The sequence below is a fragment of the Sorex fumeus genome, unplaced genomic scaffold (genome assembly GCF_029834395.1).
Source record: "Sorex fumeus unplaced genomic scaffold, SorFum_2.1 ptg000034l, whole genome shotgun sequence".
In the NCBI taxonomy this organism is placed as follows: domain Eukaryota; kingdom Metazoa; phylum Chordata; class Mammalia; order Eulipotyphla; family Soricidae; genus Sorex; species Sorex fumeus.
In genome coordinates, this window is record NW_026606091.1 from 35,372,406 (window position 1) to 35,399,608 (window position 27,203).

The window sequence follows — 27,203 nt, forward strand, 5'->3', positions numbered from 1 at the left end:
AGTTAGATATGTGGGAACTATGCCCACAAACCACCTTCAACTCAGCTCTACAGTCCCATTTATCAGACTTATTTCAGAGACCCATAAATAAATCTCAAAAGAGATCAAAAGCTGAAATTTATCTCAGACCCGCACATGACTGAACAGATTGGGGTAAATCAGAGGGGAGCGGGTTATTCTGATGGCCGCCCAAGCAGAGTTCCCGGCAGCTGCTTGCTCCCACAATCCAAAATCACCGCCATATCTCCAGCTTTACTCCATCATCTTAGGACAGACCTCACCGAGACATAATCTGCAGAAAATTCTGGTATACATGTTTTGTGACTGAAATCTCCAGACTCTCTCAGAGTTGGGATGGGTTACCTGCCCCCAGTTTCCAATACTCCTGAAAGGAGTGGCAGTTAGCCCTCACGAACCAACTCCAGCACCACCATGTAAGCTCTACTACTGGTCTTGCTTCAGAGACCCATAAATCAATCTCAAAAGAGATCAAATGCTGCAGTTAATCTTGGACCCGCCAAGGCTGAACAGATGTGAGTAAGGGTAAATGGGAGGGGGGGGGTCAGCCTGGTGCCCACCCAAGCGGAGCCCCCAGCAGCTGCTTGCTCCCACAATCCAAAATTGCTGCCATAGCCCCAACCTGACTCCACCATCTTAGGACGGACCCCATAGAGACATGATCTGCTGAAAATTCTGATATACAGGCTCTATGACTGAAATCTCCTTACTTTCTCAGTGTTGGGATGGGCTGTCTCCCCCCACCTCCCTGTAATTCCAGAAGCCTTGACAGTTACCCACACCCCAAAGCTCCCACCCAATTAAAAAGCTACTCCAGCCTTACTATTCTGATAAAAGTACTGAATGCCCTGAACAAGCACCATAACCTCTTGGGACCTATAATGCAAACCATAACGCACAAAAGGGAAAGAGGAGAGAGAGCAAGAAAGTGCCTCCCATAGGAGGAGGCTGGGGATGGTGTGGAGTGTTGGGGAATGGTGGGAGAGAAACAGGGGACACTAGTGGTGGAAAATGTACACTGCCGAAGGAATGGGTGCTAGATCATCGTATGACTGAAACTCAATTATGAACAGCTTTGTAATGATCTATCTGATGAATATTCAATTAAAAAATTTAAGAAAAAAGTAACGTGGAGTTCATACCCAATTCAATCAGCTTAATCAATGGCTAAATAAACTGCAGTACTCCTATATTTAAATAAATAAATCTCTGCATGAAAAATATCTAAGAAAACCTTTAGTTAAATGATGATCATTTCATAAAACACTTCTGAGTCTTTTATCTTTCACTGCATCTCATGGTATCCTGTACAATTTTTAGTCTTGATTAAGAAGGATGATTCTCAATGCAAGACTGTAGAATAAAGGAGTTAGGTTATATTCCTAAAGGGCTCTGGAAACTAAACCAATAATAAGGACAGATAATTGTTACTTTTGATGGAAATTGTCATTTTATTACAAAATAGATAATTACATTTGATTCAAAATAGGGAAAATGCTTCTTAGTGGAAGACATATACGCCAGTGGCTTTGTGGCCACTTTCTGGTCTCAGATGATACTCAAATGATAAAAAATGATACTTTCTGGTTTCAAATGATCAGATAAAGTTTTCTTACAGGAAACAGTGAAAGTGTTTTTAAACCATCCTTCCGTGAAAGATGATTCAGATCTTGAAGGAAGAACGTCCTTTATGTGGGCTGCTGGGAAAGGCAGTGATGATGTCCTTAAGACTATGCTGAGTTTAAAATCTGACATCGACATTAATATGGCAGACAAATATGGAGGTACAGGTAAGAACTGAAGACATATTTAGTGTGCTTCTATTCAGATTCAGGTGGAGCTGGTATGTTAAAACCATTGTTCCTAACCTAGTTTTATTAAACTTATACCTCTTCTTTTTTTAAAATTTGGGTTTGTTTTGGTTTTGGTAAATGAATGCTCGGGGATTACTCTTGGCACTGTGCTCAGGGGTCACTCCTGGTCAATTTTGGGGGACTATGTGGAGTGTTGTGGATCAAACCTGGATCTGCCACATGCAAGGCAAGTATCTTAAGCTATTTTACTGTCTTTCCAGCACCGTACCTTCCATTTTAAAGTCTCAGTTACCAAGATATTACTTCAGAGGTTTTATTTCTTCTGAGTATTATGGCTAAAATTAGTCTTTCCACCAGCTATATGTGTTGTTTTTTTTTTTTTTGTTTAAAACACTGATTGTTCTTTAGACATGATTCTGAAAACTCTTCTGATCATTTATATTTATAGGTAAAACCTTAAATCAGTACTTTAAAACTATATATATATATATATATATATATATACAGCTCTGTAGTCATTAGATGTATTTTCAAAATTTTTGAATTATTTTAAGAAACACACACCCAAGTATGTTCTTCCCTCTTTCACTTAACTACTCTTTTCTCATATTTGAATAACATTGTCTCATCCTGACTTTCCCATTTTAGAGATACCTTCTCATCTCTAGAAGCTTCTAAGATTTCAGACAGCTTTGCACTAAAAGTTCTTTCTAGGTGCTTGTACTGATCTCTTTTTTTAAATAAGGAAGATTTAAAAGTATGTATCAGCTCATTGAAGAGAGTTTTTAACATTCATTGTCAAATCAGAATTCTCTTGCTTACTGTATCCTCATTTTAAGTCAGAAGAAAGAAAAAGCATCTAAGAGCACAGTATTTCTGAATAGAATAAAGCGAAACTATGGGCTTCTCAGTTATGTTTGGCGGAATTTTTATTCTGCTTGGAGAAACATTCTAGAGCCATTTGTGTCTTCCTGTTTTAGATAAGACCTTTCTTGGCTGCCTGAAATATTGGCACAAATTACCAGGAAGCAAAGTGAAGGGGAGTTACTAAACCTGATCTCCGTTCTGATCCCCACACATCACAGCTTCTATATTATTTTTTAAGGTTTTTTTTTCTTTTATTGTGTGATGTCAATTTTGATAAAGGATTTAACTTTCAAAAGTATTGGTTTAGCAAAGTTCCATAGTATACTTTGAGCTTCTTAAAAGGTCACGGTCACGGTCCTCCCGTTGTTCATCGATTTGCTTGAGCAGGCCCAGTAACGTCTCCATCATGAGACTTGTTGTTACTGTGTTTGGCATATCGAATACTTCATGGGTAGCTTGCCAGACTGCTGTGAGGGCAAGATACTCTCGGTAGCTTGCCAGGCTCTCTGAGGGGGTGGAGGAATCAAACTCGGGTCAGCCATGTTGGCCGCTTGTAAGGCAAACACCCTACCACTGTGCTATGTAGAGTGTAAATATGAAGGACACTGAATTTATAAATCATTACTCGAGAAGGTGCCAGTAACATCTCTATTCCTCCCAGTCCTGAGATTTTTAGCAGCCTCTTCTTACTCATCTTTTCCCAACAATTGGACACTCTTTAAGGGTCAGGGGAATGAGATCTATTGTCATTACTGTATTTGGCATATCGAATATGCCACGGGTAGTTTGCCAGGCTCTGCCCAATTACAATGTTTATAAATGTTTATAAATGACCTAAACAATTAATTTCATTGCATTTATTCATTAATATGCATTCTTTCACTTTATCACTAGTCTTGCTTTTTTTTTTCTTTTTGGATCATACCCAGCGATGCACAGGGGTTACTCCTGGCTTTGCGCTCAGGAGTTACTCCTGGCGGTGCTCAGGAGGGGACCATATGGGATGCTGGGAATAGAACCCGGGTCGCCCGAGTGCAAGGCAAACACCCTACCCACTGTGCTATTGCTCCAACTCCTTGACTAAAACGAACTTTCAACTATGAGTTTGTTTTTTGGTTTTTGGTTTTTGGCTTTCGAGCCACACCTAGCAATGTTAGAGAGGGAATATTACTCCCGATACAGCATACAAGGGTCACTCCCAGTAGTACTTGGGGGGACCATATGGTGAGCTAGCATTGAACCGAGAGCTAGTATATGCAAATCACATACTCTGACCCTTTGATCTATCTCCTTTGCCCCTTGACAAAGGGAATTTTATATGTTAGAGATGCATTCCTGACATTGCTCTTTTATGAAAGTGAGTTCCTCTCCATCAACTCTCTACAGGAGTTATTTAGGGGATGGGAAGGCCTCTTGCAGGGAATGGGAAGGGGGTGCACTTGCTGGGACTGGAACCTACTTCCTCATACATATCTATCACTGAGCTATATCTCAGCTATTCTACAAAAGTGGTTTTCCTTCCCATTAAAAAAGGAATTGTTATGGACATTCTTTGGCCTTGATTAAAATAAACATTTTTTAAAATGATAAAGCCATCAAACAAGTATACTTCCCAAGGTTTTATAGTACAGAATTTTAGCCCGTCAAGCTTCGGAGAGCCCGGCAAGCTACTGAGAGTATTCGATATGCCAGACACAGTAACAACAAAGTCTCCAATGGAGACGTTACTGGGCCCGCTCGAGCAAATCGATGAACAACGGGAGGGCCTTCTTCTTCTTCTTCTTCTTTGAAATCATGATAATGTGGCTGTTCTTTTGTTTTTATTTTGTTTTTTGGGGGGGGGTGTCACACCCAGAGGTGCTCGGGGCTTACTCTTGGTTCTGTGCTCAGGGATCACTCCTGGCAGTGCTCAGGGAACCATATAGGGGGCTGGGAGTTGACCCCAGGTCAGCAAGGCAAATGCCCTATCCATTCTACTATTGCACTGGCCCCCAGAACTATGTGGTTGATGGAGCTTATCTGTTTTGTCTATCACTCACCTATTTAAAGCCAATTAGTGTCTTCCATCACTCTGACCAATATGACCATTAATGATTCTTTCTCTTGTTTATTATTTATTATTTGGTGGGGGGGGCGGGCTACACCCAGTGGTGCTCAGGAGCTATTCCTGGTTCTGTGCTCAGGGGACCAGGCAGTACCAGGGACTAAATGTAGGTCTCCTGCTTGTAAAGCGCAGCTCTTTGAGCTCTCTCCTGCACTACCTTGCTTACCTCTCTTGCTATTTTTGTGCAAGCTGCAACTTCCTCGACTGCCTAAAACATAGAAGTTCTCTGGAGAGTAGCATGTCAGTCAGAAGGCGAGGTGCAGATATAGAATGATGAGGGATATAAAGGAAATGACAAATACCCAAAGGCAACAGAGCACGAAGTCTGATCTACAGAACTGAGTTTACCACCACTGGGGAGTGGGGGTTATAATGGTAATGGGGGGTGGGGGGTGGACACTGAGACAATGGTGCGAGACAAAATTGGACACTCTGGTGTTGGGACATTGTATGAAACACAATCGTACTGTAAATTACAGCATCTACTGAAACACAACCTGTACTGTAAATTACAGCGTCTACAATTTTTAATGAAAAAAGTAAGAGTTTTAAAAACACGTAAATTCATTCCTATATTAATTGTTTTCTTTTCCTAAATTACTCTGTTGAGATTTCTACATGACTAGGAGCTTTCTTTGTCTTTTTTTTTTTAAGTGATTCGTCATTTGTTTGTAATTTAAGTGATTCAAAGCTTAACTTAAGGTCAGCTTTTCAGCAAAACTTTTCCTAACCACCAGTTAAAAGTAGGCTCCTTTATTATACATATCAAAAGACTTTTTATTATTTGAATTATACTCATCCATTTCTTATTTATTGATTAGAGTGATTTTGGTTTTGTTTGGGTTTGTTTTTTTTTTTCTTTCCCTGCTAGAGAGTAGCCTTATTTATTTGGTCCTACTGAATTTCCAGCAATATACAGCCCACAGTAGATTCTCAACAAATCTCCTGAAATCTGCTTTTTTGTGAGCTTCCCAGCTTTGGTCCCATGGTCATACATTGTGGGAGGAACAGTGCCTTAGGGAGAAGAAGCAGCCCTGACCTCAGTTATGCTGACAAGCCCACACTTACGGTGTGATGGCACAAGTCAGGCACTACAGTGGATTATCTCAGGCAGGGGTTCTTGTAACTTGAGACTTACCTGCAGTCCAAATTGGAAGGCTCCAGAGAGGAGACCACTTTCCATCTCGGGTTTTTTTTCTCCAAAGTCAAAAAAAAAATTGACGTTTCTTACATTACATCCTGAGGAAAGAGCTGGCTTGCATTTAGAGGCATATGGTGTGAAAAATGCAGTAAGATGAGTGACCTTTTGGTACCAAGTGGGTACTCAGATCCACTATAGGAATAGCAGAGTCTCCCACTTAAGTAGGTTGACATCTCCCATCACACAAGCCCCTCAGGAGCATGTGTTTACTGAGAGGTTCAGTGGGCAGAATTGCATCCCTGAAATCATATCCCTTTGTCATTTGTTATTCTCTTTTTCTCTTAGAAAGAGGAAAAGATAATAAACGAGGAACCAGTGGGAGGAGACCATTTCAGACCAGCAGGATGGAAAGGAAGAAATCAGTGAGATGAGACGTACAAGGAACAGGGAAAAGTGTGGGTGATACATGCAGACAAGGAGAAAGGAAGAGAGAAATCTATCAAAGTGAAAAATAGAGAATCCTGAAGATGAACTTACATTTAGCCAAATAATGCGCAAATCAGTGGAGGAGAAAATACATAGTATAATTTTTTTTAAAGATAAGATTGTTATGAAAAGAGTCCTTTACTTTCTTGCTCCCCCACCCCTACTTTTTTTTTTTTAAGCTTTGCATGCTGCTGCCCTTTCTGGCCATGTCAACACCGTGAAGTTATTACTGGAAAACAATGCTCAGGTCGATGCTACTGATGTCATGAAACATACTCCGCTTTTCCGAGCCTGTGAAATGGGACACAAAGACGTGATTCAGACACTTATTAAAGGTCAGTTTTTGAAGGTCTCCAAATAAGTCAACTATTGAAACTTTTCATATGTATGTATCTATATATACATGTAATATCTATGTGTCTGTATATATACATATATATGCATATATATGTATGGCTGGAGCAATAGCCCAGTGGATAGAGCCCAGTGGATAGAGCCTTGCATGCGGGCGACCTGGCAGACCCGGGTTCGATTCCTCTGCCACTCTTGGAGAGCCCCGCAAGCTACTGAGAGTATCTCGCCCACACAGCAAAGCCTGGCAAGCTATCCGTGATGTATTCGATATGACAAACACAGTAACAACAAGTCTCACAATGGAGATGTTACTGGGCCTGCTTGAGCAAATCGATGAATGGGAGAACAGTGCTACAGTGCTACATTATATATATATATATATATATATATATATATATATATGTGTGTGTGTGTGTGTGTGTGTGTATTTGTGCACATATTTGTGCCAGGGATCAACATGGGAAACATATTCTACCACCAAGCTACCTATTCAGCCCCTGTTGTTGTATTTTTTTGGGAGGGGTTGTTTTTGAGTCACTCCTGGATATGCTTTGGGCATATTTCTGACTCTGTTCATAGGCATTGCTCCTGGCAGTGCTCAGGGAACTATGTGGGGTGCCAGGGGATTGAAACTTGATAGGCCGTGTGTAAGGCAAGCATCTTGCCCACTGTTCTAGCTCTCTGTGTCCCCATATTCTTTCTGATAAGTGCTCTTTATACTTGTAATTTTTATAATTATTTTCTTTTCCAGGTGGAGCAAGGGTAGACCTAGTTGACCAAGATGGACATTCTCTTCTCCATTGGGCAGCACTGGGAGGAAATGCTGATGTCTGCCAGATTCTGATAGAAAATAAGATCAACCCAAATGTGCAAGATTATGCAGGAAGGACCCCTTTGCAGTGTGCTGCTTATGGAGGATATATCAATTGCATGGCGGTGCTCATGGAAAATAACGCAGACCCCAACATTCAGGACAAAGAGGTAGAAATTCTTGTCTTTTCTATATAGCTTTCTACATAGAAATATAGAAACTTAAATAAGGCGGTAACTTATCAAATGAAGTCACCCACAAACCTAAGTCAATTAAAAATTAACCAAGTTCTCTTCTTGTCTGTCTATATGTATACATGTAATTTAGCACAGCGGGTAGGGTGTTTGCCTTGCATGCGGCCGACACGGCCAACCTGAATTCAATTCCTCTGCCCCTCTTGGAGAGCCCAGCAAGCTACCAAGAGTATCTCGCCTACACAGCAAAGCCTGCCAAGCTCCCCGTGACGTATTCGATATGCCAAACACAGTAACAAGTGTCACAATGGAGACGTTACTGGGCATGCTTGAGCAAATCGATGAACAACAGGAGGACAGTGACAGTGAATTTAGTGAAGTCATAATGCAGAGAGGAATAAGTTTGTAACTTTTACAATATATATACATGGGATATATATGTATGTATATCTGTATGAGTTTACAAACCTCACTTCGTTTTGTTTACTTAAAATTATCACCAATATTTTTTCATTTGAAATATAATCTTTTTCAAAGTCACAAGTGCTTAATATTCCAATTTTTTAAGGATTCTCTGCTTAAAAACTCATTCAGTCATTTTACAGGAACTCTGTGAATAATATAATTTCCATTTTACATATGGGAAATTGAAGCTCATAGAACTTGACTGTTTACTCTAAAGTGATAACAGCATCTGGGATATGGGTTGAAGTCAGGATTCAAATTATCACTGTAACCAAACTTTAGAATTAGTAAGTAATTTTCTATTTCTGGATAATCTTTCTTTATAGAGAATATTGTGATTCTCTTTGTTCACTTTAACCTGATTTTTTCTTTATGCATTATTCCCCTGAGATGATTCCCCTTATGTGGAAGCAAAGGAACAAGTGGTATATTAGTGTGAACTGGTTTTTAATTGTTCTTTTATACTGATCTGGAACACATATGGCTCATTTTTTTAAAAATTTTTATTAGTGAAACACCGTGAAGTACAGTTGTAGACTAACAAATTTTTGTGCTTGGGTTTCAGTTATACAGTGATTGAATACCCATCCCTCCACCAGTGCCCATTCCCCACCTCCAATGCTCCCAGCATCCCTCCTATCCCCCCACCCCCCCATCCCACTCCACCCCTGTGTCAGGGCATTTCCTTTTGTTCTCTCTCTTCTTTTGGGTGCTGTGGTTTGCAAAAGAGGCATTGAGTGGCACTCATGTTCGGTCTATAGTCTACTTTCAGCACGCATCTCTCATCTTGGGAGGATCTTCCCAATACCCTTTACTTGGTGCTTCCTTCTCTATCTGAGTACCTTCTCCCCCAGCATGTGCAGCTGGTCTCCAAGCCATGGAATGAACCTCCTGGTACTTATCTTGGCTCTTCTTGAGTGTTAGTCTCCCATTTTGTTACTTTATATTCCCCAGATGAACACAATCTTTCTATGTCTGTCCCTCTCTTTCTGACTCATTTCACTTAGCATGATACTTTCTATGTAGTACCACTTGTAGAAGACATATGGCTCATTCTGCATGTCCCTTAGCTTGGTAATATACTAATTCCTCTCAAATAATTTGGGAGGAGAATTATTCATGTTTTTAAAATTGGACTGGATATATGTGTCCAAAATCCCTACTCCAAATTTTCTTTTCCTCTTGCTTGTAGGGAAGAACAGCTTTGCACTGGTCCTGTAACAACGGGTACCTTGATGCCATTAAATTACTACTAGATTTTGCTGCTTTCCCTAATCAGATGGAAAACAATGAAGAGAGGTAAGCTATTGATAATGTGTATATTCCCATTCATTATGCCAGATTTTTAAAATCTTGAGTTTAGGTGATGATTTTTTTAATGATTTTGGATTCACACCTGGTAATGCTCAGGGTTGACTCCTGTCTCTGCACTCAGGAATTACTCCTGGCAATGCTCAGAGGACCAAATGGGATGCCAGGGATCAAACCTAAGTCAGCCGCAAACGTCTTACCCACTGTATGCTCATTCAGGCCCCAATGATTTAGAGATAATGAGAATATTCACCCATACAAAAATACCACATTAAGAACTCTTGGCCCAGAGGCTGGAGCAATAGCACAGTGGGTAGGGCATTTGCCTTGTACGCGGCCGACCTGGGTTCAATTCCCAGCATCCCATATGGTCCCCCGTGCACTGCCAGGCGTGACTCCTGAGTGCAAAGCCAGGAGTAACCCCTGAGCATCGCCAAGTATGACCCAAAAAGCAAAACAAACAAACAAACAACAACAACAACAAAAACTCTTGGCCCAGAACAAAAGAAGTGAAAGTTTAATCATATTCTATAGATTCAGAATCATGAGTTTGAGTCATTGCCATTCAGAATTTTATATGTCACTTACCCTAAGTTCACATTTTACCGATGGTGAAACAGTGGTTTATCCAACTTCAGGATAGCATGACATCAGGGGAATCCTGATTAACCACAAATGATTAGGCCGAAGTAATTGTATTATTTGTTTTTAAAAGTTTCTTTTATTTTTTTTAATTTTTATTAGTGAGACATCATGAGGTATAGTTGTAGACTTACAAATTTTTGTGCTTGGGTTTCAGTTATACAATGATCAAATACCCATCCCTCCACCAGTGCCCATTTCCCACCACCACGGATCCCAGTATCCCTCCCACCCCCCATCCCCCCATCCCACCCTGCCTCTGTGGCAGGGCATTCCCTAAAAGTTTCTTCTAGTTGAAATAATGTTATCCACTAATAGAAATGCCACCATGTAGCATGAGAAAAATAAAATTAAAATGAAGGAGAAGCTGGAGGCTAGAGAGATAGTACAGGGACACTTGCCTGGCATATGGTTTGACCTTGGTTTGAACTGAAGTACCAAATATGGTTCCCTGAGTCTAATCAAAAGTAATCCCTGGGGCTGGAGCAATAGCACAGCAGGTAGGGTGTTTGCCTTGCACACAGCCGACCCGGTTTCAACTCCCAACATCCCATATGATCCCCCAAGCACTTCCAGGAGTAATTCCTGAGTGCCTAAGCCAGGAGTAACCCCTGTGCATCGCTGGGTGTGATCCAAAAAGCAATTAAAAAAAAAAAGTAATCCCTGAGCACAAAGCCAGAAGTAAGCCCAATGCATCATCAAGTTGGCTCAAACAAAGAAACATAAAGGAGAAACTAAAAACCTAAAAGGAAGGTTCTGCATTTTAGTGAAATACGTATTTCTGCAATACTATAAAATTTACAGAATTAGACAGAGATTGTTGGCCAAAGACCCAGAACCAATAAAAGCAGCCAGCAGTGTGATATCTAAGCGAGAGAGATCCTTAGTAGTCTTGGGTCTAAGAAGATTCTGGTAATTTGTAGGCAACAACGACTAAACTTGTGACTAGGCTTTCAACCTGAGTTCCCCTCAGCCTAGGTCTAGGCATCATTCTTGGATGCTCTAACTAAGGTGCTCCTGTTTGTGACGTTATTCCCAGCCTCTACACCACCACCAGTTCTTTCCATGAGGAGGTAAGAAAGTTTATAGAGAAAGAGAGCTTTCTTACAGCTGGCTGGCTCAGAGAAAACATGTTCTTCATTTCCGAGGAAAAAGTTTCATCTCTCCCACTTCTTTCTGAAACTTTCCCCATTAGTTATAGACTCTCAATATTGTTTTTAGACTTTCTCCGTTTTCTAAACTTTGCTTTCTTTGCCTGCCTCGCTCACATTACCTTCATAGTTTCTATTTTTTTATACTTGTCATCATTCTTTTGCATTCTGGCTTCCATTCTTACATTTGTTCTGAAATCTGTGTCTGGATTATTATAAAAAAAAATCACATTAGAAGCTGGAGAGAACATATAGCAGGTAGAGTACTTGCTTAACAAACATCCTACTGGGATTCCATCTCTGACATCTCATATGGTCCCCGGGCCTTGCTAGGAGTGATCCCTGAGCGCAGAGCTCTGAGCACTGAGGGTTGTGGCACAAAAGGAAAAAGGGGGATGTCTAAATCAAATCTTCTGCAGATCAAAACAACAATGAGATAACATCTCACACCACAGAGACTGGCCCACATCTAAAAGAACAAAAGCAACCGGTGCTGGTGCGGATGTGGCGAGAAAGGGACCCTCCTTCACTGCTGGTGGGAATGCCGACTGGTTCAGCCCTTTTGGAAAACAGTATGGACAATTCTCAAAAAATTAGAAATTGAACTCCCATTTGACCCAGCAGTACCACTCCTGGGAATATATCCCAGAGAGACGAAAAAGTACAATCAAAATGACATCTGCACTTCTATGTTCATTGCTGCACTGTTCACAATAGCCAAAGTTTGGAAAAAACCCGATTGCCCAAGAGCAGATGACTGGTTGGAGAAACTTTGGTACATCTACACAATGGAATACTATGCAGTTGTGAGAAAAGACGAAGTCATGAAATTTACATACAAGTGGTTCTACATGGAAAGTATCATGCTAAGTAAAATGAGCCAGAAAGAGAGGGACAGACGTAGAAAGACTGCACTCATCTGGAAAATATAAAGTATTAGAATCCCAAGAATAGTTGAGATAAGTACCAAGAGGTCTGCTCCAGGGCTTGGAAGCCGGCAGTACATGCTAGAGGGAAAGGCAGCTCAGATAGAGAAGGGAACGCCAAGTAAAGGATGTTTGGAAGACTCACTCAGGATACGAGATGCTATAGACCGAACACGATAGCCACTCAATGCCTCTATTGCACACTACAGAACCCTGAAGGAAAGAGTGAGCAAAAGGGAATGCCCTGCTACAGAGGTGGGGTGGGGTATGGGGGGCTGGGGTGTGGGGGGTGGAGGGATACTGGGATCTTTGGTGGTGGAGAATGGGCACTGGTGGAGGGATGGGTACTTGATTATTGTATGACTGAAACCCAAGCACGAAAGTTTGTAAGTCTACAGCTGTAACTCATGGTGTTTCACAGAAAGAAAGAAAGAAAGAAAGAAAGAAAGAAAGAAAGAAAGAAAGAAAGAAAACCCTCTGAGTTTTCCTGTGTCTCTCACACTGCAGCTTTGCTGTTCTTCTTCCTTTTATTCAGTGAATGAAGTTCCTTCCTTCATTTAGTGAATCTACACTAAAATGACTTCCCTAAAATATTTTGCTCATGGAATTGATCATTGTGTCATTTTTTCTTTTCAGATTTAGTCTCCTCTAAGAAGACAGTCCTAATTCCATAATCATTCACCAAACTCTGTTCTCCTCTATATTGTGTATTTTTGAATAGAACTTGTAGCACTGTAGCACTGTCCTCCTGTTGTTCATTTATTTGCTCGAGTGGGCCCAGTAACATTGTGAGACTTGTTACTGTGTTTGGCATATCTAATACATCACAGGTAACTTGCCAAGCTTTGCCATGCAGGCAAGATTCTCTCGGTTGCTTGCCGGGCACTCCGAGAGGGGCTGAGGAATCGAACTCAGGTCGGCCACGTTCAAGGCAAATGCCCTACCAGCTGTGCTATCGCTCTAGCCCTTACTAGAACTTAGCACATTTTCTTTATATGAGAGTTTTTATATACTCTGTTCTCCCTATTTGTGAAGAACTCATGAAGACCATGGTCATCTCTGTATTGATCACAATTTTTTTTTCACAAAGTAGATGCTCAATGAGTAACTGTTGCATTGTCTAATCAGTGTTCTCAGGCTCCCAAAGCATCACGCTGCTCATTAATGCATTAGAAACTTCTAAAATTCTTAAGGCACACACAGAGTGAAATAAAATGGACTTATTAATTTTACTTTGGGAGTCAATATATAGATTATTCACTCTACCATAGCACAATACAAGTGCAAGGCAAGAAAGACATGAAGAGTTAAGGGTGTGGATATTTCATGAAGCTAGAAAGCCAAGAAAAATACTCAAAGCTCAGGTTTTGACATTAAGCAGATATGTGAGCAAGAGCCTTGAACCCAAAAATGGAAAAAGAAAAAAGGAAAAAGAATTAGGAGTACTAAGATTCTGGTAATGATTTATTTGTGTGAAAAATTTATTCCATTATTGTGTTTACTGTCAGGCTAATATTTTTTTTTAATTTTTTTTATTAGTGAGACACCATGAGGTACAGTTGTAGACTTACAAATTTTGTGCTTGGGTTTCAATTATACAATGATCAAATACCCATCCCTCCACCAGTGCCCATTCCCACCACCACAGATCCCAGTATCCCTCCCACTCCTCCTCTCCCCCATCCCACCCTGCCTCTGTGGCAGGGCATCCCCTCTGTTATATCTCTCCTTTTGGGTGTTGTGGTTTGCAAAAGAGGCATTGAGTGGCAATCATGTTTAGTCTATAGTCTACTTTCAGCATGCTTCTTGCATCCTGGGAGGATCCTCCCAACACTCCCTTCTCTATCTGAGCTTCCTTTACCCCTAAGCTAGTATTTTTAAAGAAACAACTAAATAGTGGTTTTATTTTTCAGTTCTGATTTGCATAGTAAGTTTTGAATTCCAGACCTAAGTAAGCAGGAGAACTACAGTATTTACTGCCTCCTGGAGTAAACATAGCTTAATTACAGAACAAAGCACTGAAGGAAAAATCCTCTGAACTGTACTTTCCAATCTGTAGATAAAAAGAGACAATGGCAATATCCCAGTCTCCTTTATCATTTCATCAGCAATGCACCTTGATGTACAAACGTCAGAACTTGGCACTGACTTTTATGTTTATTGACATTCCAGTTTAGGCATTCTGCTCACCCTGCCAGACCATTCCCACATGGCGAGTCCAATTGTAGCTTGTCTCTTGTCTTTATCTGCATTATTTCTTGACTGCTTTCCATCAGTGCAGCACTAATTTTTACTTCTCATGCATTGACACCAACCATTTGCTGTGCACTGTACAGACATAATTTTCACTGCTTCCCTTCAGTCGATAAGTACCTGATGGCCACATCAGATTGAGGGAGTAGTCAACAGCAGTTGAATGTTTCTAAATTGAATTCAAGGATGAAGAAAGTTTCACTAGTAATAATTCATAATATGGCTAGTTGCTTAAATACTAGGTATAGATCTTGAAATTTTAATAGATGTTTGAATTGTGCCCCCTTAAATCAGAACTTGACCGAGACTTTTAATTTGAGTAAACTCATTGTTTTTTTAAAGAGCATTTTGAGAAAATAATGGGGAATTTTATTTGTTTTGTATTGGGGTCACATTCAGCAGGGCTCAGAGCTTACTCCTGGCTCTGTGCTCAAGAATCATTTGCAGACTCAGGGGACTATATGGTGTTGGCTGTGTGAAAGCAAAATGCCCTACCTACTGAACTGTTGCTTCAGCCCCAATCTGGGGAATGTTTAATATGGTATGGGTATTCAGTCCTACTAAGGAATACCTATTTTTTTATAATAATGGCATCATTGGTTGTGTTCATGTTACTTATAGATGCAGAGAGATGAAACAATAAGAATTGTAGGATTCACTTTGAAGTAGTTTAGCAAAATTATAAAGGAGTTAGATAAAACAATTGTCACAAAATATCTTTTTATTTGTGAAATTTGGGTGATTCATTCAAAAGAACAAAAGCAACCAGTGTTGGCGTGGATGTGGAGGAAAAGGACACTCTTTGACTGTTGGTGGGAATACCGACAGGTCCATCCTTTCTGGAAAACAATATGGACATCCTTTCGAAAATGAGAAATTGAACTTCCATATGACCCCGCCATTGGGCTACAGTGTCACGCTACAGGGACAAATGGAGACACTACTGGTGCCTGCTCGAGCAAATTGATGAACAATGGGAGGACAAATGATACAAGTGATGACCCCACAATACCACTTCTGGGAATATATCCCGAGGGTGCAAAAAAGCACAGCATAAATGACATCTGCACCTATATGTTCATTGCAGCACTGTTCACAATAGCCAGAATCTGGAAACAACCCGAGTGCCTGAGAACAGACAACTGGTTAAAGAAACTGGTACAGCTATACAGTGGAATACTATGCAGCTGTTAGGAGAGATGAAGTCGTGAAATTTGCTTATAAGTGGATTGTCATGGCAAATATCAAGCTAAGCAAAATGAGTCAGAAAGAGAGACAGACATAAAAGGACTGCACTCATTTGTGGAATATAAAATAACATAATATGAGACTGACACCCAAAGACAGTAGACAAAAGACCAGTGATATTGCCCATAGTTGGAAGCCTGTTTCATGAACTGGGGGAGAAGGCAGCTAGAATAGATAAGGGATCACTAAGATGATGATGGTTGGAGGAATCATTTGGGATGGGAGATGTGTGCTGAAAGGAGATAAAGGACCAAACATGATGGCCTCTCAGTATCTGTATTGCAAACCATAATGCCCAAAAGTTGAGAGAGAGTATGGGCGAAATTGTCTGCCATGAAGGCTGGAGGAGGGTTGAAAATGGGGGGGGAGGGTATACTTGGGACATTGGTGGTAGGGAATGTGCACTGGTGGAGGGATGGATATTTGATCATTGCAGATTGAAGCTCAAACATAAAAGCTTGTAACTGTATCTCACAGTGATTCAATTTAAAAAAATTTGAGTAATGACTTTATTTTATTTTATTTTATTTATTTATTGAATCACTGTGGGAAAGGTTACAAAGCTTTCAGGTTTAGGTCTCAGTCATGCAAATATCAAACACATTTCCCTTTACCAATACTTATTTTTTACCATGAAGAATCCCAATAAAACCCCACCCCCCACCCCTCCCAGTCCCTGTGAGGCAGATGAATTCTAGTTAACACTCTATCTGCTTTGATTAGATTCATTGTTTCAATAAAAGATTCACCACTATTATTTAGAGTTTACCCCCCCCCCAATCAGACATGCTGAAAAAGCATTGTGAAGTGATTTGCTTTTTACAGCTGGGTTCAAGAATTAAATGTTGGTTTTGGAGTTCTGCTATTTTACTTATTGACCCTGGAAGTATTTCTACTGAAAGTCAGATAGTTCAGAAATTGGTTTCTGTGCTTTGGAGTTGTGGCCGTGCTGGAGAGCCGCTAGTGGGGGGCAACTGGTGGCCTCGGTAGGGCGTGAAGGACGGACCGGAACGCCCCCCTTCCCATGAGGTTTTAGTCGCCCCCACACCCCCAGCTCATACCTGCTGTCCACAGGGCTCCCATGCGGCCGCCATCTTTCTTTCCAGAGAAGAGAGGGCGAATGGGGCAACACCCTTTCCCCTCTGGGCAGACATGATGGCCTGGATTAACGCATAGTCCGTTCACTTTCCTGCTCCAAGCTGCTGGGTTCTGCATTAAGTCCTTGTGCTTCTGGGGCCGTGGCCGTGCTGGAGAGCCACTCGTGGGGGACAACTGGTAACGTCGGTAGGGCGTGAAGGATGGACCAGAACGCCCAACTTCCCATGAGGTTTTAGTTGCCCCCACACCCCCGGCTCATACCTGCTGTCCACAAGGCTCCCATGCGGCCGCCATCCTTCTTTCCAGAGAAGAGAGGGCGAATGGGGCAACACCCTTTCCCCTCCGGACAGACATGATGGCCTGGATTAATGCATAGTCCATTCACTTTTCTGCTCCAAGCTGCCGGGTTCTGCATTAAGTCCTTGTGCTTCTGGGGCTGTGGCTGTGCTGGAGAGCCGCTAGTGGGGGGCAACTGGTGACCTCGGTAGGGCGTGAAGGACGGACCGGAATGCCCCCCTTCCCATGAGGTTTTAGTCGCCCCCACACCCCCAGCTCATACCTGCTGTCCACAGGGCTCCCATGCGGCCGCCATCTTTCTTTCCAGAGAAGAGAGGGCGAATGGGGCAACACCCTTTCCCCTCCGGGCAGACATGATGGCCTGGATTAACGCATAGTCCGTTCACTTTTCTGCTCCAAGCTGCTGGGTTCTGCATTAAGTCCTTGTGTTTCTGGGGCTGTGGCCGTGCTCCAAACTTAACTCTGATTTTCAGGGAGAAAGGTTGGGTGGTTTACTTCCCATGGATCACTTTGTATATAGAGAGGTGTGGCGTGGCCACTTAAGCGGCCACACGGTTTGGAGGAAAAGTCCTAGTTCCCGCATACTTGAGCTGTGCTTGTAGAGGCTTCTGGTCACCGGGGTTCCATCTGGGGGAGGCGGGATGCGGTACCTACCCCATCTGGGACTTCCCGATGATCTCGGCTCTTTTTGGAACCTTTTTTTTTTCCTTTGGGAGCTGTGGATCCCGCCCTCCATGTGGCCCTTCTCTTTGGCTGTATCGAGTAATGACTTTATAAACGCGGGTAGGGCGTTTGCTTTGCACGCAGCCAACAAGGCCGACCCGAGTTCGATTCCTCTGCCCCTCTCGGAGAGCCCGGCAAGCTACCGAGAGTATTCGATATGCCAGACACAGTAACAACAAAGTCTCCAATGGAGACGTTACTGGGCCCGCTCGAGCAAATCGATGATCAACGGGAGGGCCTTTACCTTTACCTTTACGGCCGACCTGGTCTTGATTCCTTCATCCTTCTCGGAGAGCCCGAAAAGCTACCGAGAGTATTCCACCCGCACGGCAGAGCCTGGCAAGCTCCCCATGGCGTATTTGATATGCCAAAAACAGTAACAACAAGTCTCACAATGGAGACATTACTGGTGCCCACTTGAGCAAATCAATGAACAACAGGAGGGCAGTGCTACAGTGCTACTTTATAAAGGATTATTATACCATTTTACTATTTTTAATGTTTTTACTCTTATTTATGCTTGACATTGCTCAAATTAAGAGTACATTTTATAACAAACTATCTTTAAAGTTTGTTTTTTTTTTTGAGTGGCAAACATGTTCAGTCCATAGTCTACTTTCAACATGCATCTCCCCTCCTGGGAGGATCCTCCAAACACCCTTTATTTGGTGCTCCCTTCTCTATCTGAGCTGCCCTTTCCCCTAGAATGCCCAGCTGGCCTCTAAGCTATGGAGTAATCCTCCTGGTATTGATCTCAGCTATTCTTGGGTATTAATCTCATATTTTGTTTCTTTATATTCCCTAGATGAATGCAATCTTTCTATGTCTATCCCTCTCTTTCTGACTCATTTCGCTTAGCATGATACTTTCCATGTTGTACCACTTGTATATAAATTTCATGACTTCATCTTTTCTAACAGCTACATAGTACTCCATTGTGTAGATGTACCAAAGTTTCTTTAACCAGTCATCTGTTCTTGGGCATTCAGGTTTCTTCCAGTTTCCGGCTATTGTAAAGAGTGCTGCAATGAACAAACAAGTGCAGATATCACTTCGACTATACATTTTTGCCTCTCTGGGATATATTCCCAGGAGTGGTATTGCTGGGTCAAATGGGAGCTCAATTTCTAATTTTTTGAGAATCGTTCATACTGTTTTCCAGAAAGGCTGAACCAGTCGACATTCCCACCAACAATGAAACAGTGTCCCTTTCTCGCCACATCCGCACCAGCATCAGTTCTTTTGGATGTGGGCCAGTCTCTGAGGTGTGAGATGGTATCTCATTGTGGTTTTGATCTGCATCTCCCTGATAATTAATGATGTAGAGCATTTTCTCATGTGCTTTTTTGCCATTTGGATTTCTTCTTTGAGAAAGTTTCTGTTCATTTCATTGCCCCATTTTTTGATGGAGTTGGATGTTTTCTTCTTGTGGAGTTTAACCAGTATTTTGTATATCCTTGATATCAACCCCATGTCAGATGTGTGTTCGGCGAATATCCTTTCCCATTCTGTAGACTGTCTTTGTATTTTGGTCACTGTTTCTTTTGACGTGCAGAAGCCTCTTAGTTTAAGATAGTCCCATTTATCTATCTCTGTTTTCACTTGCTCAGCCAGTGGAGTGGCATCTTTGAAGATACCATTAGCTTCAATGTCATGGAGGGTTTTTCCAACTTTGTCTTCAATGTACCTTATGGTTTCTGGTCTGATGTTGAGGTATTTAATCCATTTTGATCTTACTTTTGTACATGGTGTTAGGCAGAGTTCTGAGCCCACTTTTTTGCATGTAGCCGTCCAGTGATGCCAGCACAATTTGTTAAAGAGACTTTCCTTACTCCACTTCACATTACTTGCACCTTTATCAAAGTTTAGATGATCATATGATTGAGGGGAGATGTCAGTGTATTCAACCCTGTTCCATTGGTCTGCAGCTCTGCGTTTGTTCCAGTACCATGCTGTTTTAATTATTACTGCTTTGTAATACAGTTTGAAATTAGGGAGGTTGATTCCTCCCATTTTCTTTTTCCCAAGAATTGCTTTAGCTATTCGTGGGGGCTTATTATTCCATATAAATTTCAGGTGTGTTTGCTCCATTTCTTTGAAGAATGTCATGGGTATCCTTATAGGGATTGCATTGAATTTATACAATGCTTTTGGTAGTGTTGCCATTTTGACAATGTTAACTATCTTTAAAGTTTGAAATGCAATTTTTCCTACAAATAGTGTGAGAACTCTAGTTCTTCCCTCTTTCCTTTCGCCTTTTGCAAATGAGGGAACAGAAGCTCAGAGAAGTGAAGAGAAGGAGCAGGGTCATATAGTTCTCCTGATTGCCAGCTCAGCATTCTTCAAGTTCCATTTTGTTCTATGTGATTTCCTCTTGTCATACTTGTAAGTTATGAACATAGTAAGGGCCTTACTTTCATAAAACTGTTTTTGTGACTCGGTTTGTAGACAATATGACTCTATAGAAAACCACAGTTTATATAACTATAGATTAATAATTATTGAAAAAAATATAACTTTCTGAATAGCTGTTTGCATGTTGGTTGTAGAAGCAGTTTCATCCTGCAGGAGGTTTTATTATTTTTCCTTTTTGGGTCACACCTGACAATGCACAGGGGTTACTCCTTGCTCTGCACTCAGGAGTTACTCTTGGCGTTGTTCAGGGTACCATATGGGATGCTGTGAATCAAACTCAGGTCGGCCGCGTGCAAGGCAAACGCCCTACCCACTGTGCTATCTCTCCAGCCCCCTGCAGGAGGTTTTAATTTGACAACTGACTGACACTTGTGGGCCAGAGAGATAGTATAGCAGGTAAGGTGTTTACCATGATCCACTTGGACACCATTAGGCACCACCATGAGTGATTCCCGAGCAAGGAGTCAGAAGTAAGTCCTGTGCACAGAAGGTGTGGCTTGAAAAACAAAATAAAATCGACAGATACTTAGTGGGAGGATTATTGAATAACAGGTTTGGATTTCTTCTTTGAGAAAGTTTCTGTTCATTTCATTGCCCCATTTTTTGATGGAGTTGGATGTTTTCTTCTTGTGGAGTTTAACCAGTATTTTGTATATCCTTGATATCAACCCCATGTCAGATGTGTGTTCGGCGAATATCCTTTCCCATTCTGTAGACTGTCTTTGTATTTTGGTCACTGTTTCTTTTGACGTGCAGAAGCCTCTTAGTTTAAGATAGTCCCATTTATCTATCTCTGTTTTCACTTGCTCGGCCAGTGGAGTGGCATCTTTGAAGATACCATTAGCTTCAATGTCATGGAGGGTTTTTCCAACTTTGTCTTCAATGTACCTTATGGTTTCTGGTCTGATGTTGAGGTATTCAATTCCAGTCTAGGTTCTGCAGATAACTGATTACATCACCTTCAACAAGTTGCTGTGTGTATTTATTCATTAGTTAAGTAGATTTTAAACTAAATAACTTCTAAAATCAAGTTAAGCTTTATTATTGTGTGCCTTTGTGATTCCTAAATTGCTCTTCTCAGGGAAATAGTTGTGAAAGGTAATTTAAAATATGTAATATAATGAAAAATTGAAAAGATTTTCTTTCTGAATTTAAGAATTGCTATCTACTTTTAAACAATGTATTAAAGTTTATGTTGGAACCTCTACTTGTGGACTTTTGACTCCCAACTAGTAATGGCCAATTAGGCTAGCTAACTTCAAATGGGAGTTCTTTAATTTTGACTTTACAGGATTTCCTTTTGAAATTTCCTTACCGTGACCACCAAACCACATTTTGCTTATACTGAAAATCTCTTCTATTTACAGTTTACTGTGACTGTCACTATGAATACTGAAGAGAGATCACTTCTTTTCTGTATTCAGTGGATATTATATGCCTCAACATGCATTCATAATCATCATTTTTTTAACCTCATAAATCACCTGATTAGTACCTCCACTGATCTGCTTGAATTGGATTAACCTCCTAGAGGAATCAGATCAGCACTAGCCACTAAGTTATCACAAGTACTAATTGAGTCCTAGAGAGCAAATGTTTATGACAAGTGACCATGATGTGCTCCAATGTATGAAATAATTATTGTCCTATAATAGTGCTAACAGTAATAGCAGCTGTGGGGGCAGTAGCCCGGGTGCAGTTCCCGGGGTGGGGGACTGCATTCTACTTAATGAAGGTAAATTCCTAGGAGAACATTGAATGATTTTTTTTTCTAGAAAGGAGACAGTAGGCAAAATAAGTATGAGAACTTTGGGGCTATATATCATAAAGGAAATTGCTCATTTTGAAGGTGTACGTTTAAGTTCATCAGCACTAACCACTAGTAATTTTGGATTCAAATATATGAATCTCACCAAATATTACTTGCATTACTTTTTCAGACAGGAGCAAGGAATTGTTTGACACTTGGGGGAGTAGAAAGGTGTGACAGTGTGAGTAGACAGTGTGAGCCAGTGACGAAAATATGGGGATTGTCATGGGCAAAGCATCTGAAGCCAGCCTCGCCTCCGTTTGTAACCCTCAAAGAAAAAAAAGGGAGGTAACCTTACCTGAGGAATATTGTACATCTAAGGAGGAGGTTTTCTTCTACTGCATAATCTTTCCAATTTAGCGGTTCCAGCGCATAAAAATAAATAAATAAATAAAATCTTCCCGCTTCAGGTACACTCCCCTGGATTACGCTTTGCTTGGTGAGCGCCATGAAGTGATCCAGTTCATGTTGGAGCATGGGGCGCTGTCCATCGCGGCCATCCAAGACATCGCAGCCTTCAAAATCCAAGCCGTCTACAAAGGCTACAAAGTCCGCAAAGCTTTCCGAGACCGAAAAAACCTCCTCATGAAGCACGAACAGCTGCGCAAAGACGCTGCCGCCAAGTAAGCGCGCTCCACGGAACTTGGATCTCACGCGTCCAAGTTGGGTTGGGTTGGGATGGGGCCTGTGTGCTAGAAGAAGGATTGGGAAGAGGTCTGCAGCCCTTTCGATCCCTAGCCCCATGTCCCCTTTGCCCTTTGGCAGGTCTGATAACTGCCATGAAGGATAAAGGGAAGTCTCTTCTCTACTTGACGCTCTCTCCTGGGTTCCAACACAGGGACTAGCCCAGTCCCATCCATTCATGGTAGGAGGTAGACTGGGTTGGTACTATAGTAAGCTGCAAAGACATAGCTAATTTTCTCACTTTTCCTACCCTTCCCAAGAAACTTAACCTCATTCTCTAACCCACATGATTTAGTCATCTAAATGTAGTTTGTGTGTGTGTTGTCATTTTGGCTTTCGGTCTTCATGTGGCAGTACTCAGGACTTAGTCTGGCTTTGCACTCAGGGATCACTTCTGGCAGTGTTGAGGGACCACAGACAGTACAGGATTTGAACCCAGGGTCGGTCACATGAAAGGTAGGCACCTTAACTCCTGTACTATCTCTCCAGAACTGATGTAGTTTTGATCTTATTTAAGCAATTAAGTTATAGAAATAACTCAGTCTTCCCTGTCTGTTCATTAACAAGTTTGTACAATTAAGTAACCTATTCAAAAGAAATTATTCTTTTTGTGGTAGGAAATGGGGGGGAGGGGACGCAGAGGGGATTCTTACTATACAAAACCCTTGACAGATCCTGTGGAAAAGGTAGTGACCTAAGCAAAGTCCTAAGGGCCAGAGAGATAGCATTGCAAATAGGGAACTTGCCTTGCATGCAGCGGACCCAGACTCAATACCCAGAATCCAATATGGTTCCCTGAGAACTGCCAGGAGTAATTCCTAAGTGCAAAGCCAGGAATAAGGCCTAAGCGTCCCCAGATATGTGCCCCCCTCCCCTCCACCCCTCCCCAAAAAGAACCCAACAAGTCCTAGTATCAAGGACCTGACGCTTTTTTTAATATACAAAATATGAAACAATGTACAAAATATACAACAGTGTACAAAATATACCTATTGTATGTTATTATTTTACTATAAATGATAGATTTTTTTTGAGCAGTACTATTTTTGGTTTTATGGTTGTTGTTTTTTTTTGTTTGTTTGTTTGTTTTGGGCCATCCCCAGCAGTGCTGAGGGCTTACTCCTTGCTCTTCAGAGCTCAGGGATCATTCTTGGGAGTACTCAGAGCACCATATGGAGTGCTGAGAAATGAACCCGGATGGACTAATGCAAGTCAAGTGCCCTGTTACTATCACTCTAGTCGAGCAATGATTTTCAACTGCTCATCTGCAGAGCAGAGCCTCTCCACAGTGTCAAAGGTTGAAAACCACAGTTTTAGATTATTTTTTGGTTTCCATTTTCTTTGACACCTTTTCTGTGGATTTTAAATAGTAAGAGAGTATGGTATTCATAGCCAAACATTCACGATTCACCCAGTAGGTATACATGTATACATGTATACACAATCATACATAAAGGTGTATATAATGATGCAGGTAGCAGGTGGATTTCCTTTACCCTTGTTCCCAAAGATCAAACCCAGGGCTTCATTATGTGCAAGGCAAGTTATACCTTTGCACTACATGTTAGTTTCTGCAGATGGTTTCTTGAGAGATCACTTCCTGGCTCTACCTTGAATATTTCCAAAAGTGAATCCTACCCACTCCTGAATTCTTTCATATCTTGCCCACAAAGGAAAGCTTAAATGTAATAAATAATGATCTTTAAATAGTCATCAAGGGCATGAAAAGCCATTTTTGTGAGATGATAAATACTATTCTCTTAATGAGACTATTGACTCTTCATTTTGACTAAAGAGTCTAGTAATACTCAAATGTCACATAACCTTTTTAGTTAGCCTCCTTTCAAAAGGGTTGTGGTAGATGGCAAAGTTTAAGTTCATCATTCCACAATTACTGTGTTGAATTGAATACAGCATTTCTCTCTCCAGCCTCATCTGTTCAAACTGAGAAATTAGACCAATTTTTTTTCTTAGCACCCTTCAGTTCTGTGCAAACCCAGCTTTTCACTAAGAGTGTTCTCTGCCTGCTCTTCTCTTTACCTGGGTGCTCCCTATAGGCTGCTTGTCTGGGACCAAGAGTTTGGCCTGCCCAACTATTGAGTAAATATATCACTGGGGATGGAGAATACTCAGCTGGCTAGATATAACACAATAGGCTGAATGCAGAGGGGGATGGGGCTGTTCTATTTGTCAAAAGTTTATAGAGAAGATTATAAATAATGTGGCTCTTTTGTATCTCCCAGTCCAAAAGAGTTTAAAATGACAAAAGGATTTAGGGAACATTTAGTCCAACTCCCCTACCATTCAGTTGTTATCCTAATTAGTTTAATTATTATGAAAGATAGGTTATCTTTGTTCTTAGATTCAGAAATAAATTTTTAAAAATTCTTTTAAGTGGGATATTTGAAATTGCCCAAGGTAAAAAAAAAAGTACAAGATTCTTTACTCAATCACTGGCTTCCCTTTAAGAGTTCAAGTTCTTCCTACAATCATGGTAACTTAGATATCCAAGAGAAATACAGAAATGGAGAAGAAATTGATTTTATTTATTTATATTTTTAAAAGTTATTTCTTACTATTTGAGTCACTGTTTAATTCTGGTGTAGGCTCTTGCTTTGAAGAACAGAAACCAGAATGTTAAATTCCATACGGTTTCACTGATGGAGAAGTCCCAGCCCTGTCATCTTACCTCAATATATCTTTCCTATTTAGCACATTAAGATGGCAAAAAACAACCTGCCCTAAAGTGAGGACATGAAAGGAACTTATTAAACTTAAAGTGGTTTCTACTTTACTGATAGAGAAATTGGGAGAGCATGAAGCTTTGGCTATATTTTTAAGGTTTTTTTTTTTTAGAAAATACTATTTAAGAAACATCTATAATCCATTTAGAAGCACTTTATAACTCCATACTGCTAGGCCCTTGTTGCCAAAATGAACATTACTATAATTTACCTGCCAAAGCCCACAGTTGAACGCACACTAAAATAAGGCCCTGGTTACGTTGATTCCCCACTGCCTTAAAGCTTCTTTTCTCCTGGGCTGTAGTTTTATCCTCTAACCTCAGGTCATGGCTAACTCTGATTCTTCTCCCCGATTCTTCAATTACAGTATACTATCTCCACACTGAGGCTAATCCTAAAACCATTCATTCTATTCTTGCTTTACTTTTTTCCCACAAAATATCTATTTGGTTTGGTTTGGTTTGGTTTGGTTTGGTTTGGTTTGGTTTGGTTTGGGGGGAGACACCCAGTGATGTTCAGGCTTACTCCTGGTTCTGAATTCAGCGATCAGTCTTGGCGATGCTCAGGGGACCATATGGGGAGCAGAATATCATACCCAGTTTGGCTGTGTGCAAGGCAAGTGCCCTTCTTGCTGTACTATCACTTTGGGCCTCATACAATCTGTATTCTTAAGTTTAAAATAATTCATCTCTATAGAGAACTCCTTAATGTGCCTCACATACTGATGCCCTGGGATAGGGAACTCTAATCCTGTCACCATGGCTTTCTTTCTGGGCATTTCCTCTGCTGGCCTTCTGTCATCTGTCATTTGCCAGCACTATAGATCACTGGCTGTTTCCCTTCCTATTGTCACAGTCACTTCAGACTACCTGGGCAAAACCTACAGCCTCTCACCATCACCACAACCCCACCCCACCCTCACCTCAGCTTCGCTCTCCCCTCCAATCCCCCACTGACTTTCTTCTCACCTCATTTCCTGTTATCGCTGCACCATTGAGTCTGTTTATTTCTCTTTTGAAATGCCCACTGTGTCCTTGTGCTTTCAGTCTTCTGCATCACCGTCACCATCACCGCTCTCTAGGGGCCATCCTTCTTCTGGGATGTCAGTCACGATGCTGCCATAAAACCCTTCAACCTTTCGCTTCTAATCCTGTCTTCCAAGTCTCATTTCTCTCCCCTGCTACCACTCGGCCACTGCTCCCACTTGATACCTCTTGCCACCTCTTCCTCACTTTCCTTTTTACGTCCCTCATCTCTAAGACACTTGACCTGACCTGACCTTCCTTCTGGCTCATGTGTAAGACTTAATTTATCTTTCCAAGTTCCACATCAGTATCAGTTTGGGTCACCCAGTCCAAACTCTTGTCAAGTCCTTCCTGCAGGACACTGTTCTGTCCCATGTGGCAGAAATTGGTTTTTTTTTTTTTTTGGTCTCAAGCCACTTCTTGAAAGCAAAAGAGAAAAGTCTAAATCCTTTTCCATAAACCAATTTTCAGATCATTCACGACAGGGCTCCTGCCATGCCCACTGCTCCCCACTGTCTCCTTGTTCCTGGTTGACTTTACAGCTTGCTTTCCTGATCACCTGCTGTCTGCCTCTGCCCTTCAGGGCTGATTCCCAGCTATGCCTCATCTTCGTATACTCGGG

The 27,203-nt window shown here is 41.3% G+C and overlaps 1 protein-coding gene across 1 annotated transcript in view; it reads left to right on the plus strand.

Annotated features, from left to right (window-relative positions):
• INVS (inversin) overlaps nt 1-27,203 on the plus strand; it is a 144,469-nt gene that overhangs the window by 89,063 nt on the left and 28,203 nt on the right. Inside the window, exons 8-12 of the mRNA XM_056116990.1 lie at nt 1,637-1,808; nt 6,610-6,765; nt 7,536-7,765; nt 9,447-9,553; nt 22,539-22,751. Coding sequence (XP_055972965.1) covers nt 1,637-1,808; nt 6,610-6,765; nt 7,536-7,765; nt 9,447-9,553; nt 22,539-22,751 — 878 coding nt within the window. The remainder of the gene's footprint in view (nt 1-1,636; nt 1,809-6,609; nt 6,766-7,535; nt 7,766-9,446; nt 9,554-22,538; nt 22,752-27,203) is intronic.